The sequence below is a fragment of the Chaetodon trifascialis genome, chromosome 16, assembly GCF_039877785.1.
Source record: "Chaetodon trifascialis isolate fChaTrf1 chromosome 16, fChaTrf1.hap1, whole genome shotgun sequence".
NCBI lineage: Eukaryota > Metazoa > Chordata > Actinopteri > Chaetodontiformes > Chaetodontidae > Chaetodon > Chaetodon trifascialis.
In genome coordinates, this window is record NC_092071.1 from 5,319,256 (window position 1) to 5,341,838 (window position 22,583).

At 39.7% G+C, this 22,583-nt stretch overlaps 2 protein-coding genes across 2 annotated transcripts; one reads left to right on the forward strand and one right to left on the reverse strand.

Moving 5' to 3' along the window:
- Positions 1 to 2,003: 2,003 nt before the first annotated feature.
- LOC139344582 (histone H2B 1/2-like) lies at positions 2,004 to 2,375 on the reverse strand. Its single transcript, XM_070982871.1, has one exon. It carries the CDS (start codon positions 2,370 to 2,372, stop codon positions 2,004 to 2,006), a length of 369 nt encoding a protein of 122 aa, XP_070838972.1. The 5' UTR covers positions 2,373 to 2,375.
- A 188-nt stretch (positions 2,376 to 2,563) lies between these two features.
- LOC139344963 (THAP domain-containing protein 6-like) lies at positions 2,564 to 5,864 on the forward strand. The gene is made up of 4 exons (XM_070983406.1): positions 2,564 to 2,735; positions 2,861 to 3,053; positions 3,210 to 3,311; positions 4,700 to 5,864. Exons 1-4 carry the CDS (start codon positions 2,656 to 2,658, stop codon positions 4,871 to 4,873), a joined length of 549 nt encoding a protein of 182 aa, XP_070839507.1. The 5' UTR covers positions 2,564 to 2,655; the 3' UTR covers positions 4,874 to 5,864.
- The last annotated feature ends 16,719 nt before the right edge of the window (positions 5,865 to 22,583 follow it).

Genomic DNA, 22,583 nt, shown 5'->3' on the forward strand with positions numbered 1-22,583 from the left:
ACAGCGTCACTGCATTTGCTCTTAGCTCAGAGCTAACGGTTCAGTCTAAATACCAGACTCCATTTAAAAATCGGTCAATTTTAAATTTACAAGATACACAAAAGCTACAATGTTGATCAAATACTTTCCTGTAATCAACAAGAGCTTCTCTTAAATTCGGCTCACTCTATGCACAGCGAAGCTTGTTTAAACAGATTTTAAACTGAAATAACTGGTTTGCTTGTCACGTGTTGTGTTGTTTGGAACAATATCATATTTCAATCCCTCAGAAGCTGCAGTTAAACCTTTAATAAGCTGATATGTCCTGTAGAAATCACCTAAATTCCACCAGAGGCCATTGCACTGTCGAGGATAAGTCACATACTTCGTCCATTCTAAATTAGCCACATTCATAGAGAAATACAGTATACTGGAATTTTGATGTTTGTTCCTGTTGTTGTTGGCTGGTGTAGATATACTGTGCAGCTCTAACTGCACTTTTCCTCTCTGCAGTCTGATATGGATGAAGTGAACTTCGTTGTCGTTGCTGTTGGGAGATGTGTGGACGCCTGCTGCCTGCTGCTCGACCTGTCCATCAGGACGTTCAGCTGGCTGCTTCGCTTCCTGTCTGGCATGGGCACTTCCCTCCACAACACGCTGGTTGCCCTGAATGGATCCAATTTGGTTGAATACTGGAACTTTGCTCTTTTCTCCATCTTCAAGATGGTGGGACACCTCTCCCATCACCGTCCCCAGGTGATGGGAGACACCGTTTGGACTCCCATCACCTGGGGACGGTCTCTTCCCAGCATTAGAAAGTCCTGCTTTCTGTAAGGGGAAAATACTGGTGGTTAGAAATCATTAGAAGTAAATGAAAATGATTAGATATGGCAATATATCTTTGGACATTAGTTTCTAATACAATAATATGTAATCTAATACAAGGCTATAATGTGTAAATCATGTGTAGTTTAAAGTTATATTGGGAAAACTTGAAGTTCCTCTCAAGACAAAACAGGGTTTTGACTACCACATTCACCCAACATTGTAATGTTGCAACAATTACAAAACAAGCTCTGAAAAAAATGTAAGGCACATTTTCCATTATGGCTACATATAGACATGTTCTAGACACTGTAATAAACACAATAAATATTTCAAGCATTTTACTTACTTCAATCAAATTCTGGAATTTCCCCTTGTGGGACTAATACAGGAATATTGAATTGAATTGAAATCCAATACAGTAAATCGAGGGGATGATGCTTTCTCAAAAATCTGGAGGTTGTGTGACTTCTTGACCCGAGGGTAGGCCTTATTTTGAAATGTATGACCCAAATGTGCTGAGTGAGTGCTGCTCCTCGGTATATATTTTGCGGACGTGCTGGAAGACACGGGCTGTGCAGAATGTCACTAGGCGGTGCCAAAGTGAGACTGCTGAAAATGTCAACAGCGTTTTTTAGCTGTTACTTTGATAACTTGAGTTGAGTACATGTGGTTAAAGCGGTGGTTTCTGAAGGTTCAAGCAGTATCTAGTTGGGGCTCCTTGTCACATGTCAGAGATGTTTCACCTCAAAACCTTACAGATGACTTCCTTCAAATAATTGTTGAGGGCCAAGAAAGAAAACTCAGAACTTAATTTCTTCTTTTGTCAGCTTCCATTAATGAACTCTCAACGCCTCATGGTGCATTTGTATTCATATAACGATATAATAATTATCAGCCACAGGAGACATTTTACTGCTCTCGAGTCTCACGCATTGAGCGTTACAGTCACGCTTTTTCGGTATTTTGTTACGCATTCCCGCCATACACCGGACTGAGAAAAAAAAGAAGAGGAAAGACCAGGATAATACCAATGTGTGTCGGTCGCGAATTCCTTTCATTTATCAGATCAGAGAGGGGTTCTATCATGATGTGTGAAGAACACACCCTCTGAGGTGCTGTCAACATTCAGAAGCTCTCATATGTAGCAGTGGGTGGTCCTGAAAAGGACCTTTTATTTATTTTGGGCACCGGCTGGTTTACTTGGAGCTGGTGTACTTGGTGACGGCCTTGGTGCCCTCAGACACGGCATGCTTGGCCAGCTCACCAGGCAGCAGCAGGCGGACGGCGGTCTGGATCTCCCTGGAGGTGATGGTAGAGCGCTTGTTATAGTGAGCCAGACGAGAGGCCTCACCGGCGATGCGCTCGAAGATATCACTGACGAAAGAATTCATGATACCCATGGCCTTAGAGGAGATCCCGGTGTCGGGGTGGACCTGCTTCAGGACCTTGTAGACGTAGATGGCATAGCTCTCCTTTCTTGGGCGCCTTCTCTTCCTGTTGCCCTTGGTCGCTTTCGAAGCGGCTTTCTTGGAGCCTTTCTTCGCCACTTTTGTCACTTCAGGCATGTTTTCTTTAAGCGATCTTCACTCAAGAGAATAATGATCCACCCACAGAACACCCAATATGATTGTGCTTGATGCAAAGCACAGTGCTCTGTTGCTCGCACAGGATTGGCTGCATGCGCTATAACAAGGCAACGTCATTGTGGGTGAGGCCTGTGAGACAGGTTTCTGCGTAGACGCCTCATTACGTGCTGGAGCGTAATCCAGCGTCGCCGCCATATTGGTTGGGTCTTCTCACTCTAGGCTAGCACCAGAGCCAACCGAAGTCAACGTAAAGAGAGCAACTATGCCCGTAATTTGTGCAGCCTACGGTTGCAATAACCGACGCAGTATTGAAAGCAGATCACGTGGGATTACCTTTCACAAGTAAGATTGAACAATAATTTGGGTTATTTGACCTTTTATAATATTATTCCATCGTAACTAACCTTATTTGGTTATCAACGAAATGCTAACAGCAGGAACTGGTACTCTTTCTTCACATTTTGAAGGTTTCCCAGTGACACAGACTTGAGGAGGCAATGGGAAGTTGCAATAAGAAGGGAGGGTTTTATTGCTACTGAGTCATCCAAGCTCTGTAGTGAGCACTTCAAGCCAGATGTCTTTGACAGGACGGGTCAGATTGTCAGGCTTAGAGATGGTGCGACCCCATCTGTCTTCAACTTCCCGTCTCATCTCCAAAGAGTAGGTGTAGCACACTTTGCTAAAAATGTTTTTACCATTAGTTCTTTCTGCGTGTTTAGGGATTAGTGACGTATTGTGTATTACAGAACACTGTCGGATACTAAAATCTTTTCAAGTTGTTTTTACGTATTATTTTTACGTATTCTTATTATTTAGCCTGTAGCAACAAGGAACACAAAAACTTCAAGGAAAGCTGAAGAGACCCTACCAGTGGACCTTTCTCAGCATTTCCCTGAAAGTGAACCTCAGCCCAATGATGTGAGTATTTGTATTTGATATGTCCCATACAGCTATGAGCGTCATGGCTCTGGTCATATTAAAATCTCTCCCTTGCTTTCTGCAACTCTTTTCAGACATACTCACATATACACTTTTTACATGTTATAAATAAATAAATACACACGTGAACCGAGGCCGGCTCTACGCAGGGGCAAGTCTTGCCTCCTCAAATACAAATTTTAGAAGTTGAGAAAGCACATTTTTAATATATTCACAATATTAATATATTACAAGTTGGCAGTAGCTGAAAAATCCGCCGAAAAGGGGACAAGAAGACGATATAGTACCAGCTTCCTCTCCTCTCCCTCCGCTGTGTGTGTATTCACACACACACACACACACACACACACACACACACACACACACACACACACACACACACACACACACACACACACACACACATCTCCCCTCAGCCTGTTAGTATGCAAATGAGCCAAGACGTAGCCAGACAGTGTGGTGTCAGGCTTCAGGGCGGTAAGACTTTGAAGAAGCAGCTTCGTTTTCTCAGTCACAACAGGCACAGAAATGAGTCCACGTCCACGTGCACGTGACAGACTGAAGACGAATGACCGGTGTTTCACAGACCCCCTGCTTAATGTTCTTTTCTGTATCTGTTGTGTTTTATAAATTAGTTTGAGAAGTATTTTTATTATTATTATTCATAAGACTACCTTTCAGTTTTGTAAATATTGATTATAGTGTGTGAAGTCTTACTTTAGGTTAAAATTTATTTGAGAATTAGGCCATCCAGTTAAGATATATGTTCTGTTGTTGGTTGATAAAATCTGGATGAAGGATATTTTATTTTATTTTTATTTTTCAGTTTCCCCCCTTGAGGGATTGCCACCTTATTGTGGTCAGGGGGTTTGCGTGCCTCATTGACCTTAAAAGCTATACCAGCAGGAGCTTAGTCTTCAGGTGGGACACCCAAGTTGGACAGGTCTGAAGGCAGAGGCCTGACTAAGTGCAATCCACTTCTCTAGGTTGGGGTTGGACACATACCTAACAACCCAGTTCAATGAAGAAAACACTGTTACTTTAAGCACGGGGGGGAAAGTGCTGGAGCATGATGTGTACATATGACGCCCCCTTCACATTTCTGACTGCCCCCTCATATATGCCTGCCTACAACCGGCCCTGACATGAACACATACACACCCCCTTTCACTGACACTCATACACTCATACACACATACACACACACGCACCCTTTCTCTCTTTCTCATACTCACGGTGCTGGAAGTGATATTACGGGTTTGAAATTAAGAATGTATGCTTGCACATATGCAGTGCTTTGCACCAAACAACTGTGAGTGGTAGGATATAAACATCACTGAAAACATTTTCATCCTTCTTTCTACTAGGACCACTCATATGCATTGCCCAATTCTCCTGCTCGTCTAAAGGCCAGACTCAATGAAGCTTTGGCTAGAGTGGAGAGTCTAGAGCGGGAGAAGCTGAATGCAAAGGCCCGAGAACGGAGAGCAAAGAAAACGGTAAAGAGTCTTCTGGGAGATAAGAAAAATGGAATACCCTGAACCCCTGGAACAACAATCCCACTGCAGGGCAGTTCCAGGGCATTTTCCGCCGACTGATGGTCCGTCGTGGTGTCTCACCAAGTGGGTCAGGCAACGTGGCAGCACAAGATGAGACTGTGTCCCTATCAGCTGCAGACATGCACTCTGCTTTAATGGCAGGAAGAGCTCCCGTCCCCATTTGCAAACATTTCTGCAGTCACATGTGACCACAGTTACCTGCCCACCTGCTTTGGTGGTCTTGTGGACAATGCCCTGGTCTACATTTCAGGGTTTGTTGTCAGAAAAATTCTGAAAAAACTGTAACATCAGGTGTGCCATGCAAGCCTTGTCACAGCCTCATCCTTTGACCAGAGCTACCACCTGCTTCAGCTTAAAAACAATGGTGGGCTGATGATCCCCTCAGAGGGAACAGTGAAGGTGGTCAGAGCAGCAGAGCGTGTGATTCGCCAAAACTCAACAGAACAAGGTGTCAGTGTGTCCTTTGTCAACCATTTCGTTCGGGCTGAGATTGGTTCAGAAGATGTGTTTTTAAAGGAAAGGAAAGGAAAGGAAAGAAAAATATGTACTGAGCAGGTATATATGGGAGCTTCATATATGTACGTATGTATATGTGTTAAAATCAGTGTATATCACAAACATCAGCAGGTTCAGTCCAGGCTTTGTCATCCTAAAGCTGTGAACAGTTGTTTAAATTTAGACACGTCAGGCCAGATGGTGTGTGTTTGTGTACGTGTGTGTGTTTGAAAGCAGCAGTGGACTGTGGGCCGACATACATGATGAGTTAGCCAAAAAGAAAAAAACCTTCCTCATTTCAACAGTTTGTTTTGGTGAAGTTTTATTCCAACACAACTGAGTAAAAAACGTACTCAAAGTTTAATACGTATGTCAACGGGTTATATGAGATGTCTGGATTTTGTGTGTGTGTTGTGTGTGCACGCAGGCGTGCATGTACCTGTGCCTTAAATAGTTACATTAAATATACTCAGTGCACAAAAACGAATATATTAAGAAATTCTTGTGTTATTGGTGTGTACAAAAGGGTCATGATTTTGTGTGTGTGTGTGTGTGTGTGTGTGTGTGTGTGTGTGTGTGTGTGTGTGTGTGTGTGAGAGAGAGAGAGAGAGAGAGAGAGAAATTAATTCAAATGAACAATCAAACTGTTTCTTTATTAAAATATAAAATTCATTCATTCATACATTTATTAATATGCCATACCATATGTCTGTATTATGCTCTTTAACAAAGACAAAGTATTTCAGCATGAAAGCATGTATTTTTAATGTGTGACAGCGTCCTGCATCATAACTACATGTATGCCGTTTGTAACAAACCAAACCGTGTGAAAATCGGGCATACACCTTCCCCCATAGAAATAAATGGGGCGCATGGGGGACCCATCCAAGATGGCGCTGCACTGATGCGTCAGCTCCAGTAGGCAGCGTCAGTCTGTGAGGCGTCTACGTATATTATGTCTATGCGTTTCCGTATGTCAGACTGAAAACTATGAGCGAGGTGTGACGGTTTGTGGTGATAGGTTCAGACAGAAAGACAGACAGCTCATAAGAATACATAAAATGAGCTTGTGTCATTGTCGATATTCTCAATTAAAAGCATTTAAGTGAGGAAGCTCCCCTGAGAACATTTTATGAAGTTCAGAAATCAACCCATCTATTCAGTTTCAGTTTCTTAATAACTTCCTTCATTTCTGCAGTAACAATTGGCGGATAACGCTTTCAGTCCATCCCTGGAAATCTTCTGCAGATACGTCCAGACATCCAGCTTTCACTGCTTCCAAGAAGGATATCTGATCATGTGGCTGGTGGCCATGAACTTTCTACCTCCATGAGGAAAAGAAATCCTCTATGAGGTCAAGGAGAGTCTGGAAAGTTAGCAACATACTGTGATGGAAGAGATGCTGAAAAGCCACATCAATTACAAAGGGCACTGGACTGTGCATCACATTTTCATTGAGGTCTTCAAGGAATGAAAATGGTCACTCAGTATGTAAGTAAGTGCCAGCTGGAACTTTCTACAGTTATATGTGCTATATTTATTTTCAGATGTAGTAGAATGTAGCAAATTGCAGTAAATGTGTGTACATTTGATTGTTGTGAAAATAGTATGCATATGTGAAATTGGCCAGTTTGAAAAAAATGTGGTTATTTAATACATTTTGTATAAAAGCAAGAAAAAGCAATCCAGTATAGTCCACACCATCTGATACTGACTGATAAAGTGAACTCCTTTTGAGAAATGTGAGGTAGCAATTGGAAAACTGTAATTTGGTCTTCCTTAAATAAACCTAATTATGTAGTCCTTGAATATGTCAGTATTCTGGATGTTTCCTATATATCTATTCTGCATTATAGATTGCTGTTCTTACTTTATATTACATTTGGAATTGAACCAGTTACAAAATTAGTTATCATTGACATTATCAAGTAGTTTCATAAGCCAGAGGTTCATAATTGCTGGATTGTTATAATGTTTATTACATTGTTGAACACAAGGTGGCAGCAGTCAATAACATCACAGTGAGCTGTGACTTCCAACTGAACAAATCAGAGGATCACTGCTTCCCACAGCAGTAACACAAGGAGAGATACTTTATTATTATTATTATTATTATTATTATTATTATTATTATTAGTCCTCAGATTGTGTTACATTTATTATTTATTATATTATTATATTTTCAGAAGGGTGTGACAAAGAAGACACTCCTCCAAATACAAATCCCCAAACTGCCTTGACAGAAATGACATTGAATGCACTATAAATATGCACTCTACCTGTTCACATCCATCCTCAAGGGCAACACTTAGAGGGGAACTGAACCTTGTCGCCTCACTGCAGGTCCCTCAGGGTTCTGCTCTGTGTCCCCTCCTTTCTTTGCACCAAGTCACTCAACTCTGTTATTCACTCACGTGGATTTTCTCACCACAGCTATGCAGATGACACTCAACTAATACAGTCTTTTCCCTGGTCTGAAACCCAGGTGGCAGCAACAAACTCCAGACTGTTTCCCCATTGATATTAGGACAGCAGAAGCTCTACACATCTTCCATTACAGACTGATAACTGAGTAACTTTAACTTTAGTGTTAAATTACTTCTCTAATGTTTGTCAAACGTAGATTTAAGCGTTGCTCCTTCTCTTCTGCGAAGTTGACGACGTGTGCAGTTGTGTCCAACTCATCCACACTTTTTCTGTGGCATTTTTTCTATTGCTGTTTCTTACTAATTAGCTAATTAGCTATCTAGGAAGATGGCACATTCATTCTTAATCCTCCCTTTAAAGCTTTGGTAGGCTCAACCATTTTTTCAACAGGGAAGCCGCCATCAGTGAGCAAAATAATACATCTACTGGAATGCCTGAAAAATCATAGATGTAGGCAACCCTTCAGAGCTAATGGGAATTAGCTTTCCTGAGAAATTGCTAAAGCTAATCCCCAATCACTCGCTAGCGAGATAAGAAAAATTTTATTCCAAAACAGAAACTACTGTATGTTCATAACTTTTAAACATTTCTTATATTAATTGAAACTATCTTCATAATTAACATTTCCAAATTTTAATTGAAAATGAAAAAGAAAAGAGCAAATTTACCAGCTATCAAGCTAATGGTACATGCTACCACATTCTGTAATGTAACAACCATTTGGTTTTATTAATTTAAATAGGACAGACATAATGCAGGACATGATGCGCCAGATGGCATACAGCTTTAAGGATGTGTACTTTAAGTTGATTTTGAAATAAAATTAAACTAAGCGAGCAGAAAAGGAGCAGCAGCATCTTATGTTTGAAGTTTTTGGGGTTAAACTCAACCCCCCACCTCCCCACCCTTTTTTTTTTTCTTTTTTTTTCACAAACACACTATGTCAAGGTGAGCAGCAACAGCCAGAAAGGCAATAAAGTGCTTCAGTATTTATGACCCACTGCCATCATCAAACTTTCCATAAAGTGGAGTTTTATGGCCGCTAGCTGGTTAATGGTTTACCTGAAGACAGGTGACAGGGGACAGCAGAAACAAGATGGACAACCAGTTTACACACGAAATCCTCCTTATCTCTTCTTTTGAAATGTTCTTTCTCTCTTTGATTCTTTGCTCTGTCTTTCTTCATTGTTCTCTGTCATGTACCTTTTTAAACTTAATTTAGAAGAAATCTCCTTACTCTCATTACAGTTGGGCCGTTCTTCTCTTGTGTCTACTTTATTTTAATTGTGAGAAAAACTCATACCTGTATGTGCAAACCACATTTGAAAGGTGCCTTTTTGTGCTGTTTGCAGTGTTTTTATTGTAGTAATTGTGTTACACTGCCTTCCTGGTCCGGTCTGTTGAAAAACAGATTTTTGTTCAGGTTAGATGAAGGAAAAGAAACAAAGATTAAGTGATTAGATGGATCTGCTGTCTCTGTGAACGATCATTAACCAGTGATCCCATGTACAGATACAGATCACGGTCTGACACATTATACTTTAAATAATGATTAGGAATAGGACGTGGTGTTTGCATGCCAGAATGTGATGGTGAACGTCAACACATCAGCAGCCAGTGTTTTCAAGTGGAAACAGGCCTGAGTCTGGAGTGAGCCACTGGATTAATCCTAATTATTATACACTTTATTGGTGGTTGATTATGATTTTTAATGCCTAAAAAGTTTGCATTCTGTTTATCATAGTTCATTCTATGGATCTTACGATAAACTAACTCATTCATAGAAAGATTGGGTTACTAATAGGTTATTAAAAAGTGACATAAAAATGTGTATGAATATATAATCTACACACACACACACACACACACACACACACACACACACACACATATATATACGAATATAAAAAAAGGTTTCTGTTTTTTTAGTAGTTTTACACTAACATATGAATATCCAAATGTACAAACACTTCAACATATCAACATGGCCTCGTTATTAAGACTTTAAAATACAAGTCAGTTCATTATTTTAGTTTTCATTTCACTGTAACTTGCTAACATTTCTGAATTGTTTAATATGCCTTCATGTCACATTTCACCACTTTTCATTCCCTCCATTTTTTTCATTCATTCATCTTTTGTTTCGTGATTTAAGTTTCTTTTTTGGTCATTTTAAATAAAAGATCTGCAGCACTAAAAATGAAAGGCAACCACACAGAGCATTTTTTTTTTTTTTTTGCTTTTCTTCACACTGTCAAAATGTGTTTTTAAGCTTATTTTATTCATCTCTTTTAATTTTAAAACTCTCACAGCTCAGACTCTCACTTGTTGAATATAATATGCTGTCAGAGTCATTAAATATGCCAGTCTAATTAATGGTAATTTATAGTATTTCAGTATGTAAAACACAATTTAAAAAAGTCTTTACCTCTTTTATGGACAGAAAACATGCTGTTATCATCATTGTAAGAAAGAAGACAACAGATGAAAAAAAAAATGAGTAAAAGGGTTTAAAAAAAAAGTAACCCTTTATTTTATGCTAAACTTGGAAGTCGGAGTAAAAAGTTTAATTTCATACCAAAAAAAAAAACATGAATCCACAGAAAGTTTGTTTCTGTTGATTAAGAACAGAAGCAGTTGCACCAGGTGCTGTTCACATTATGCAACATCAATATAACATCTATCAAACACTTGAAAACACAAATACTCGTGTGTGTGATGAGAATTATTGTGGCTTTTATGTGATTTTACTGCAGCAGACTAAACTAAATACTCATCAGTGTAAAACAATAAATCCACCATAAATCCATAAAGATGCAGATAAATACTCTTCTGGAGGGCAGCAGAGGGGGACCATGGGACCGGCAGGAGGGAGGCTTGTACTGGAAGGTTGCCGGTTTAAATCCCTGCGGCACAGTGCCCATGAGCAAGGTGAGAATGGAGTCGAACCTCCCAAACATGCTCAGTAATAAAACAATCAATGATGGATTTCAGACATGTGCTTGTTTGTTTATTTGAAAAAAAAAAAAAAAACCTCTGTGGAATAAAACCCAACATTTTATCTAATTTCTCACTAATTTCTGGTGTGGTTGAATGTAATCTAGTACATTTAGTACCTACTAGGCCTACTATTCAACTTAAAGCAGCTAGATTGGATATTTTTGCAACGATAGCCAGATTTACATCGAAGTGTAGCACAACTTTAAACCAAAATACCAGAAGATCATCAAAAGAAAACATGGCTGAGGGATTGTTTCTGTCCACTCCTGCTGTGTGAATGTGAGTTCACTGGTTGGTGGAGATGAACAGCAGGAGGAGCTAATTCTCCAGGCGGCATCATTAACAACTGCAGAAGAAGAGGACACTGGCGTCATTAAAAGAGCACCTGTCAAAGCCCAAACGATGGAAACCACGATGAAAATCACATGTTTCTTTTAGTTTCCTGTGTTAATGTGAGGAAGGTTACAGCCTCCTCATCGGTCCACACAGGTCTCCAGCTCTTTACTGGAAGTTTGCTCACAAGTTCAACTTATTAATTTAAAAGTTTGTTCATGTTTATGTTAATGTTGCATTCACAACTTGTTTCACCTGAAAACAAGTGGTAATGAAAAATATATAATTTTGAGGTTCTTGCACTTAATTGAAGTATATCCATGTTATGCTACTTTAGATTTCCAATTCAGTGCATTTTGGTGGGAAGCAGCTCTGCCTTCACAGGTGTTTTCAATTATTCTGATTAGGCCTCCAGTCAGGTAAAAGCTGCATATGATTTCAACTCAAAGCCAGCTCCACACGAGCATTGTCGCTCCGTCACACAACATATTATATAAGCCAAATGATGATGCAGCAACACGTTTCAAACAAGTTGAGACAGGAGCAACTAAAGACTGGGAAAGATGTGGAACGCTCCAAGAACACCTGTTTGGAACATTCCACAGGTAAACAGGTTGATTGGTAACAGGTGATAGTGTCATGATTGGGTATGAAGGCTCAGTCGTTCACAGCGAGGATGGAGTGAGGTTCACCACTTTGTGAACACATGATTGGATAAAAGATGTCACTACATGAGCTCAGGAACACTTTGTCGGCAGTAAAAGCAGTTTCTTTGCAAATAACTGAGTTCTGTTTTTATTTACATTTCCAACCTTTCTGGGTGCATTTCTTTGTCTGTGAAGGACTTTTGTCGAACAGAGTGAACTTACTTGTTCAGCAGTATAACATCAAACATGAAATAGTCCCTTATTTTAAGCATTTAAAATGTTTTACATTTTATATTTATATTATGTTTTTATGGTCATTTCATTTTCTCACCTTCATTACATATTTGATATAGGCCAGTTTGTGGCAAAGTCAAGAGGAAGAGGAAGTAAAGCCAATATAAAAAAAAAATTAAAAAAAATAAAAAATTATCAATCAATCCAATCCAGTGATCAATTATTTCTCATGTCATACACTAAAGTTTGTATTAAAGAGAGCTTGATGTTAAGACTGATACAGATTGAGATTGATGTATTTGTACAGTGTGGTATTAGTACTTATAATGAAGTAAACAGTCTGAATACTGCTGTCACATCACTGATACAGGAAGTGAAGCTGACTGCAGCTCGAGGTGAAATCGTCCATTATGGCGACAATAAGAACAGACAGTGTGTCATTTTTCCCACCGCTGAGCTCTTCATCAGGCATATTTTTTGAAGAAATCACTCATCAGCTCGTCACTGACGGCGTCCTCGTGTTTACCTGCAGCATTTATAGACGCATTCACACACATCCACGCCATAAAGCCATGAGAACCATGACACCTCGTCAACTGTACACTGCTACGTGTGTGTGTTTTTAAAATGATTAACCTTTACAGCCTCCTCCAGCTCTGTTCATCTCTCAGGGTCGTAAAAGAGGAGAGTGTTCCTGTCACTCACATGTTTAAAACACATCGACTGGCCCGTAAGCGACCCAGATATACCTGACGATTATCAAAAATGAGATTTACTGACCTCTTCATACCGTTCTCATTATTCTTAATGATGTTGTGGCATGTTGGCATTTAGCTCAAGGCACTGGGGACCTAAAAAACAGCCGCTCAGGGCTGCTATCAGGCACCTGTTTTCAGAGAAGAAGCTCTGGTTAACCAAACTCCTGCTCAGCAATGACGACACAGTGGATCATTTAAGATTTACTTTATTAATAGCAGCTAAACAGCCAGATGTTCCCCTCAGGAGATGGTGGAGACCAAACACAGAGCAAAAAAATGAATATTGACAGCTTTTCAGTCAATATCTTTTTGGCATATTGTTTTCTCCTGTCCTGTTATGTTGGATGTCATCGCCTCTTTAGGTGCTTGTTGTTTTCTTCTCTTCTGTCTCAAATTGTTTGTGTAATTATTTATGGACCAAAATAAACTTAAGTCTCAACGTTATGGTCATTTTGGAGGCAGTAATTTGTGCTGCTGTTGAGTTGTGCTTTATTTTACCCCATTTATATCACTGAAGGTGGACAAAATATTTGAAACACCTCTCTGCATGTCTCTGCAAGTAGCAACTGAGTGCATATTATATACTGGTGAAGTTAAACATTTAGCATCTTTTGTCTTTTTATTTTGAGTTTGTTTTTCCTCTTCCTCTCTCTTGTTCTCGTGTTCTTCCTCTGTCTCATTCACATTCTCTGTTTCTGTCTCACAGACCGGCCTGGTGTCACAATTCACGGGCGCAGTGTGGGTAAACAATGGCGGGAAGCAGGAGCCAGGAAGAGACGGGCCGGCTGCCCCTGTCGTTAGCATGCTTTAGGAGAATTAGCATTTTTAGCATGCTCAGAGGTGTGTCTGCCTCGGTCATCTCTGGGTCGCGACCTTTGACCCACGGGCGAACACAGGAGTGAAGTAAGACACAGGTTAAAGGGCTGTTAAAGTGTCACCAATCTGCAGGTGTGAAAGGTCAAATTATTGGATTATTGCAAGGCAAACAGTGACACACACACACACACACACACACACACACACACACACACACACACACACGCACGCACACACACATACACACACACACACACACACACACACACACAGATTACAGCAAGATGACTGTTTCTGGTCTGTGGAGCCTTACAGACTGAAACACAGCAGGCAGCGGCTGCTTTGATGTGTATGAGTGTGTGTGAGTGTGTGTGATTGAGAGAGAGAGAGAGAGAGAGAGAGAGAGAGAGAGAGAGAGAGAGAGAGAGAGCGCTAATCATACATAGGAAACATACATAAATCAACTCATTTGCAACATTATACGCAGGGATGGGTGTGTGTGTGTGTGTGTGTGTGTGTGTGTGTGTGTGTGTGTGTGTGTGTGTGTGTGTGTGTGTGTGTGTGTGTGTGTGTGTGTGTTCTTGAACTTCAGTCCTGTTTGATAAATTAAAATTCACTGAAAACAGATGATCAGAATCATTGATTCGTTGATTTGCAGAAAATTTGCTATTTTAAGATCAGACCTTTGTAATTTTTTAAAACAAAAATGTCCCGAAAAAAAAAAAGAAAAGGTGCAGATTTGTTGTTCTTCTTTGTCATACCTGATAGTAAACTGAGTGCTTTGGATTTTGGACTGTAGGTCAGACAAAACCAAACATTTGAAGGCGTCACTTGAAGGAAATCAAAAAGGTTGTTTGCTATTTTTTTGACATTTTAACCACAAAACAATTCAATGTTACAACAACAGCATGTCCTCCTAAAAGAGGGATCCCTTTTCCATTGCTCTTCCTAGTTGGTTTTCCATTTTCTTCCGAGTTAAACAGGTTGTTGGTGAGTTTTTAGTTTAAACCAGAGTACAGGATGTCATAAGCTCTGTAAACTGTACAGCCCCTCAGGGAAATATGGGATATGTGATATTGGACTGTATAAATAAAATGACTTGAATCGAATAATTGAGAAAATAATTAGTTCTATAGTACTATAAACTCTGGAAATCAGGAGCACGCTCTCTCAAAAATGCATGGATGTTTCAGAGGGAACAACAACAACAACACAACATCTTCATTTCTGCATTTCAAACAGATTTCCTGCTTCTGTGTTTGCTGCCGTCATACATAAATTTATAACTTGATTGGGGTCATATTGAGGACATGAGAATCACATAAATCTATAATAGAGTTGATGGCGCAATGTGACTTCCTTTTACTTTTTCATTGGTTAGCTATTGACTGCGCTTAAGAACCTGCAGGCCAGGAAGGAAGACACATACTGTAGAGCTGAAACAAATAGAAGAGTAAGACTAAGACTTTTATTTGGATTCAGAATAAAGTAAAAGAAAAAGGGGAAAAAACAAGCAAACATGTTATTTTTGTTAGGCTATTTAAAAATACAATATAATTTTAGTTACAGTTACTTTTCTAACAAAAAAATGGAACTGGCTGCTCTTCTTTCCATGATAATTCATTCATTCATCATCTATACCGACTATCCCTTTCGGGGTTGCGGGGGGCTGGAGCCTATCCCAGCTGTCAACGGGCGAGAGGCGGGGGACACCCTGGACCGGTCGCCAGTCGATCGCAGGGCAACAAACAAGACAGACAACCATTCATGCTCACACTCACACCTAAGGATAATTGATTCACCAATTAACCTAATGAGCATGTTTTTGGTCTGTGGCAGGAAGCCGGAGTACCCACGCATGCACGGGAAGAACATGCAAACTTCACACAGAAAGGCCCGGCCCGAACCGGCGACCTTTCTTGCTGTGAGGCAGGCGCACTACCTGCTGCGCCACCGTGTTGCCCTCTTTCCATGATAATGAAAAGCAAATGTCAACCTTTCCTGTGTTTTTAAAGTAATAACTAGTTTTTTGTATGCATTTAATTCATATTTAAAAACTACATGAGTCTGAAGAAGAGTCAAAGAAAGATAAATGACTGTAAGTGTGGTCGGACTGTTGCTCAACAACGAGCTTGCAGACGTGTGCAGCTCTGTGTGTTGTGATTCTACCGGCGGCAGCAGAAAACTAAGAAGACAAAGACGCGTATCTGTCCTCTTCTGCTGCTGCCAAACATGAACTTGGAGGGGAATCAGGGTTCTGCAACGTCCGTCGTGTCGAAACGCCTCACACTATCACCAGGACGAAGGTTAATGAGGGGGAAGGTAAGGCGGGCAGGACACACACTCGCACACACCCACTCACACACACGCATGCACACACAACTGGTTTTTGTAAACTGCAGGTACAAGCAGGTCAGAGAGCATTCAGAGTGACTGAATGTGACTTCTGATATTCAATTCTAAGCAGTTATGACTGAATCAGTGGGAGCTTCAAACTGTGTGTAAAGATACATGATATACCTGGTGGAAACTCTCCCGGTTGAATCATCAGCACAAAAGGTGAACACCTGTGTTCCAAAATATTTGGTTCTTTGTTAGAAAACAGATACAAGAAGCTTGTGGACACAAGAATGGTGAGAGCCAAGTTAAGTGCATCATTTAGTTTAGTGCAGTTTAGTCCATTTGTTTACATCACTGCATATAGATGAACCGTTGTGGTTGCAATGTTAACTGAGCTAATGAAGGAGCTAGCTAACACTAATCAATAGGCTAACATATCTGAGAGGGGAAAGCGGGACATTTTCTGACAATACTGTGAAATCAAGCGGTTCATCGTGCTGGCTGTCAGGTGTTGCTGATCGTTATGTTATTCATCACTTTACATGCATACAGTGTTTATGGCCTCTGGTCCTGAGAGGACACAACACGGGACATTGTCCCCTCTTGACAGAAGCTTCTTCTTTCGTGTTTCCACAGCAGCCGACAATTAAGCCAAAAAAAGCATCTGAACTGCATTGTAGGAAATATCTTCAGCCCAAAGCCTCACATGAGAAGGTGATGATGACGGTTTTGACATCTTCTATATCGTATCAATGTAATTTTTTGGTTTTAATCCTCTGGAAATTCCACAAACATGAATCCAAATTTTGAAAATATTCCCCGAATTTCAGAGTAGTTTGGTTCCAATGATCTCATGACAAGAATTCTCTGGAAGCCACAGAACTGCCTTTTTAGCACTTTGCTTATTTCATTTATCTAGTTTTTATATATATGTTTGTAGGACCTCAGAAATAATGTATAATAAAAATAATAGTAATAATAATGTCAAGAATCGGAAATGTGTGACGTCTTGCAATAAAGCACCAAAGTGAAAACAGTACTGACATGCTGCTTCCTTATGAGGTGCACTCATACACACATTAAAGGCAGTAAAATAATAATGAATAACAATGAATCGTGTTACTACAATAATATAAACTTCACTTAATTGAAATTGTTCAGCTGATAAGGGGAAAAACTTAAGTGTGTGTGTGTGTGTGTGTGTGTGTTGTCCAGCTGATGTAGATTAATGGAGCTGCAGCAGTTTACTGTATGATGAGCTGTAATTGGAGACAACAATCTGTCTGACTGATAGACTGTAATCAGTCTGTTCATAAACTCCTTGTTTCACCTGAATACACTGCTGCTGTAAAACAACTTTTAACAGAAACACGCCAGAAAATGTGATAATTAAATCTTTGACTTTGTAAAAAAAAAAAAAAAAAGTCTGTAGTCACAGATATTTTCAATGTTTAATTAGGTGGTATTTATTTATCAATTTTACAGACCAAATGAGCTAAATTTTGCCATAAGTTTTATCTCTAAAATTCTAATTATTTCTATTTTCTATTCTAATTAATCAAAGACACGGACCAGACCTCATTAAGAATATGCATAATTTTATTATTTCAACCACTATTTCTTTGTGTTATATAAAAATTATTCCGTATATCATTTATCTAAAATGTATAGATTATGTTTTTTGATTTTTTTATATGGATTTTTGTTGTACTTTTTAAAATTTTATTTTTATATCCTCATTGTGTGTCTTTCTGTATTTATTGACAACCTTTTTTATTCATCTGTCAGGTTGTTTTTTATATATAATTGTATGTAATTCTGTTGTTTTTTTCTAGATTTTTTTTTTTTTTATATTTTGGGTCATTTTGTTATTTTATGTTTTTTTTTATCCTGTTTGTGTGTGTGTGTGTGTGTGTGTGTGTATTCATTCACGACCTCTCTGATTAACTACTTCATCATTTATAAAGGCAGTGTAACGCATGCCATCAGTGACACAGGCCAAACCTCATTAAAGATCAGCCATGTTTTACAGAGCTGTTTTGGGGGAATACCAGTAGTCCCCGTCATGTCTTCAGTATTATCTGGCCTTTACTGCGCACTACCGTTCCAGCACTGCACCTTTACAACTCCACTGTTTATCCACAATCAATGTGGCCAATACAGGGGCGTATTAGGGGCTGTAAGTATATTGTAAATGAAAGTTTATGGTAAAATGGCCCATAAACACGCGGCTGTATAAGTCTGGATGAGCTGCTGCTGGAGACGATTCCCTAAGCGTTTATGGACATGGCGAGAGGTGACAGTTATTTGCTCGCTTTATTGTCTTTTCCTTTTATTTGCTCTAATTATTGGCTCTGCTGACAAAGATGATGTAGTAAACATCTTTGATTGCTAAAAAACAGACTTAATGTGATGTAGGAGAGGCGTTTAACGTGACTCTTACAGCAACCAAACTTTTCATCTTCAGCACGTCAGGTTTGATTATTTGGACGTTACTTCTTTGGTAAAGTCAAACTTAAACGTCCAGCCTGAGGGATGTGTTCAAGGTCGTCACGGTGCTGTTGAGCTGTCAACCATTTTGTTTTGGAGAGATGACCTGCGCCCTGAAATGGCTGCCGCCTGTCACATTGTTACGCTGTCATTGATTGGAGGAATCTCTTCTCAAACACACACTGACTGTTTGACTGTGTGTGTGTGTGTGTGTGTGTGTGTGTGTGTGTGTGTGTGTGTGTGTGGCCTGTGTAGCTTCTTGCAAGGACAGATTGATTAAAAAAATAAGAAAAAAGTATTAAGTCCATAAAAAAAAAGTGAAAGGGGGTTGTATTGACCTATAATATTACAAATCATGAGGTCAAAAATTTGACCTCGTAGGTTACATAAATTCAGTGGTAATATTTTCCAGGATTGCAGCAACGTCTTCAACATGGTTTTTACTGGCCTCTGACTGGCTGCCAGCTGAACATTTGACCTCTGCGATAACAGCCAAGGATGTTGTTCCTCATTGGCACATCGCAGCTCACACAGGGAGCAGAGCTGCCAGGCCTCAGCCATAAAAACACTCTTTCACTTCTTGCTTCCCATTTACACTCATTTACTGTTCAAACGTGGCAGAAGACTTTTTTTCTTATTGTGGATCAATTAAAGGTTTTTTTTTTTTTTTTTTTGCATCAGGTTAAAAATATCCCACATGTGCATCCTACATCCATGAAAGCACTTTGCCTTAACAAAATTGTACCTCATGAAAATCAAGCAGGAGAGAGACATAAGCATATAACAGTAGATATCAGTTAAAGTGAAACTCACCTCAGGTGATCTGATTTATTGATCCAGTCCTCATCAGCGCAGACATCAGACAGGAGCACATTTTGACTCTGTAGTTTCTCCATAGAGCATCGATGGGAGACCCTATCAAGACCTGATAAGTTACATTTGTTGTCATAAGCGTTAAAATGTTAGCATAAAAAAAGAGTAACCTTAGTATTAAGAATAATGTTAGCATTAAAGTGTAATGGTAGTATAAAAAAGTGTAATGTTAGCATTAAAAAGAATAAAGTTGGCAATAGAATTAAAACGATGTTCGCTCGCATTAAAAAGTGCAATGTTAGCATTTAAAAAAGTAAAGGTAGTTTTATAAAGAGAAGAAACGGAGGGACAATCTCCTTTATTGGTCACACAACACATCCACATGCACACACATGCCATGCACTGGTGAACTTTTTCCTCCACCTTTAACCCATTCTGGTCGTCCTTCCTCCACAGCAGACCAGGAGCGGTGGGCTGCCATCTGACCGGCACCTGGGGACCCAATTCTCTTTCTTCATCATTGGTCAGGTGGTGATCTTCTTGCATGTTTTTAGTGGGGGTATTTTATGGAGGATACCCCAGGTGAGCACGGGGAGAACATGCAAACTCCACACAGAGAGGAGAAGAGTAATGTTTGCATAAAAATCCTGACTCTGTGGTCACATTAGATGACTGCAAAGCTTCACTGGAAATGAACTGTCATTACAGGATTTAATCAGCATTATTGATCAAAAGCACAAAAAGCACAAAAGCAACTTCCCAAGTTGATCTTTCCATAAACTGTCAGTTGCTCTGAACTGTAGACTCATGATCTCCACAACAATTCTGAATGAGCTCTTGCACAGAGTTTACTCGTTTACTGAGATCATAGATTATATTTTACAGCAATCTTAGAAGATGTAACAAAACACATTAAGTCTTTCTCTGGGCATGATTTACCTGGTGCTCCTACTCCTTTAATCTGATGGCATTCAGTTCAGTTTGCAACCAGATTAAAGAAGAGAGAGGTGTCTACAAGCTAGATATATGGAGCAGATGCAAGCAGATCACTCATCTTCTTATTTGGTTTTTACGTAATTTTAAACTTCACTAAATCTTTGTTTTAACCATTTTTTATTTATTTATTTATTTTTTAAATAAAACTTCTTATAAAACATGTCTGTGACACAGAGAGCCTAATGTCTGCATCCCCACATGTCCAAACTCCAGTGCTGAATCCTCCTCCATCGCTGCTATCTGAACCCATCACGCCTCCTCAACAAACATATCTGCGTCTCTGTGGTGAAACCATTTTTACTGCATCCACCCCTCAATAAACTTTATGGTGGTGAAGAGACAGAGACCGAGCAGCTCCGCTCTCATCACACTCTGTTTACCCAAAAATGAGACACGAGCACAGCCGTTGCTACTCTCAACGTAGATGCACTCTTTGTCTTTGTTGTGCTCAGATGTTTAAATGTATATTGTATGTGCAGGTTTTAGTTTGATTTCCAGTTTAAATCCTTATACATCTGGAGGAGGAACTGCAAAGACCCCAAAACTTCCAAAACTTTGTGCCAAATTATTTCATTTAATGCTCAGTTGGACATTAGAGATGTTTATTTGAACAAATACATGCAGCTACTAGGCCCCTAACATCTAGATTGCTTTACACTGCTACACGGATTTAGCATGCACTGAATCTGTTTTGCAGAATCTTTTAGCATTATGTTTGAATACAAATTGATGGGAAACAAGACACTACAAGGTGATATTTTGGGTAAAAATGTACTTAATTTGGTTGAAAATGTTTAAAGAGACTCAGCGTGTCTTTGTAAAATATTTGATTCTATGTGTTAAGTGATAGCAACTACTCACAGGGCTAGTTACTACTGTAGCTGGAAGCTAATGGCTAGCAAGCTAGGTGCAAACTAGTGCTGACCAGTCTCAAGAGCTCTCACAGTTTCTTCCTTTTTTCTCTGTTCTGGTCCATTTACTCTCCCTTGACATTTTGTTGTCATGATTGTACATCATTTCATTTAATGAAGTGTTAAGAGCAGACACAATGAACTGGCTAGTTAACAGGCTTGTTAACTTGACAGTAATAAAATTATGGGGTCCTGGAGGCAAATTTAAGATCTGTGATATTAGGCTATATGTGGAAAAAAAAATTGACTGGACCTGAGTAGTCAAACTCCTGTTTATGTTTTGGCACACTTTCATTATTCCTAATTATACAACTCATTGCAGCTTGTCCTCAGTGAAACAAGTGGAGATGGGTGTGTCTGTCTCCACTATAACTATAAAGGTGAAGCTGTGTTGTTACTTCTCCTCAGGTAAACTCTACTTCATACAAATATAGATCAGCCCAGATATGCTGTACCTGCAGTCATAGGTCCCTTTGTGTCCCTTTGTGTGCAAACAACCCTGTCTAGAAAGCTCATTTACATACAGCTCACAAACATAATTGCTCCTTGGATGACATGGAGTCAACATCTGTTTGAGTGAATGAAACACAAAGTTTTATGTAATTTGCTGGAGTCACACAGAGGTGGGGTACTACTTGGTTAGATTTAGGCACCAAAACTAAACTAAACTGCAGTAAAGGTTGAGTCTATTTCCACTTTTTTACAAGGGCCTATTACATTGGCAGCCACCTTCACTGCTGGCTTAAGTCCACGGTGAGTCAGACGAGTGTATGCAACATTTTCATCAACTCTTCCCTTCTCTTTTTTGACTAAAGATGGCTGTACAGTAAAATGATGATGTCCATAGAGATTTTTAGGGAGAAAAATCAACCTGTATCAATATCTACAAGTAGCTACAAAAACCAGCAGGATGTGTGGCGTTCCCCAAGGCTCAATCCTTGGGTCTCTTTAATTTAACATATGTCATATATGCTTCCATTGGGCCAAGTTATGCAAAACCTTAAAATCTACTATCAACACCCCAACTCCCAAGTCACAAGTTGAAAGCAGTGACTGCTTAAGGCCTCAAGTTCAAGATGGCTGTCTGGACTACTGACACACACACACACACACACACACACACACACACACACACGGTGCTGATAGTCTCTATCAGTGTTAAGATAGGGCTGTTATTGGAAGCAAAATGGACTCAGAAGGACAAAGGTCTGAGTGAGGACAGATGAACACACCTACACAATAGGGATACACACTCACACACACACACGCACACTGGAGCAGATAGCAGGATCCTGTGCTCTGTTTGCCCAGTGTTCCTCTTCGCCCTTTGGACACCACACCTCAACTGCTGCATCAATTAGCAAATATGTTTGTGTAGGGGTGTGCGTGTGTATAAATGTGTGTGTGTGTGTGTGTGTGTGTGTGTGTGTGT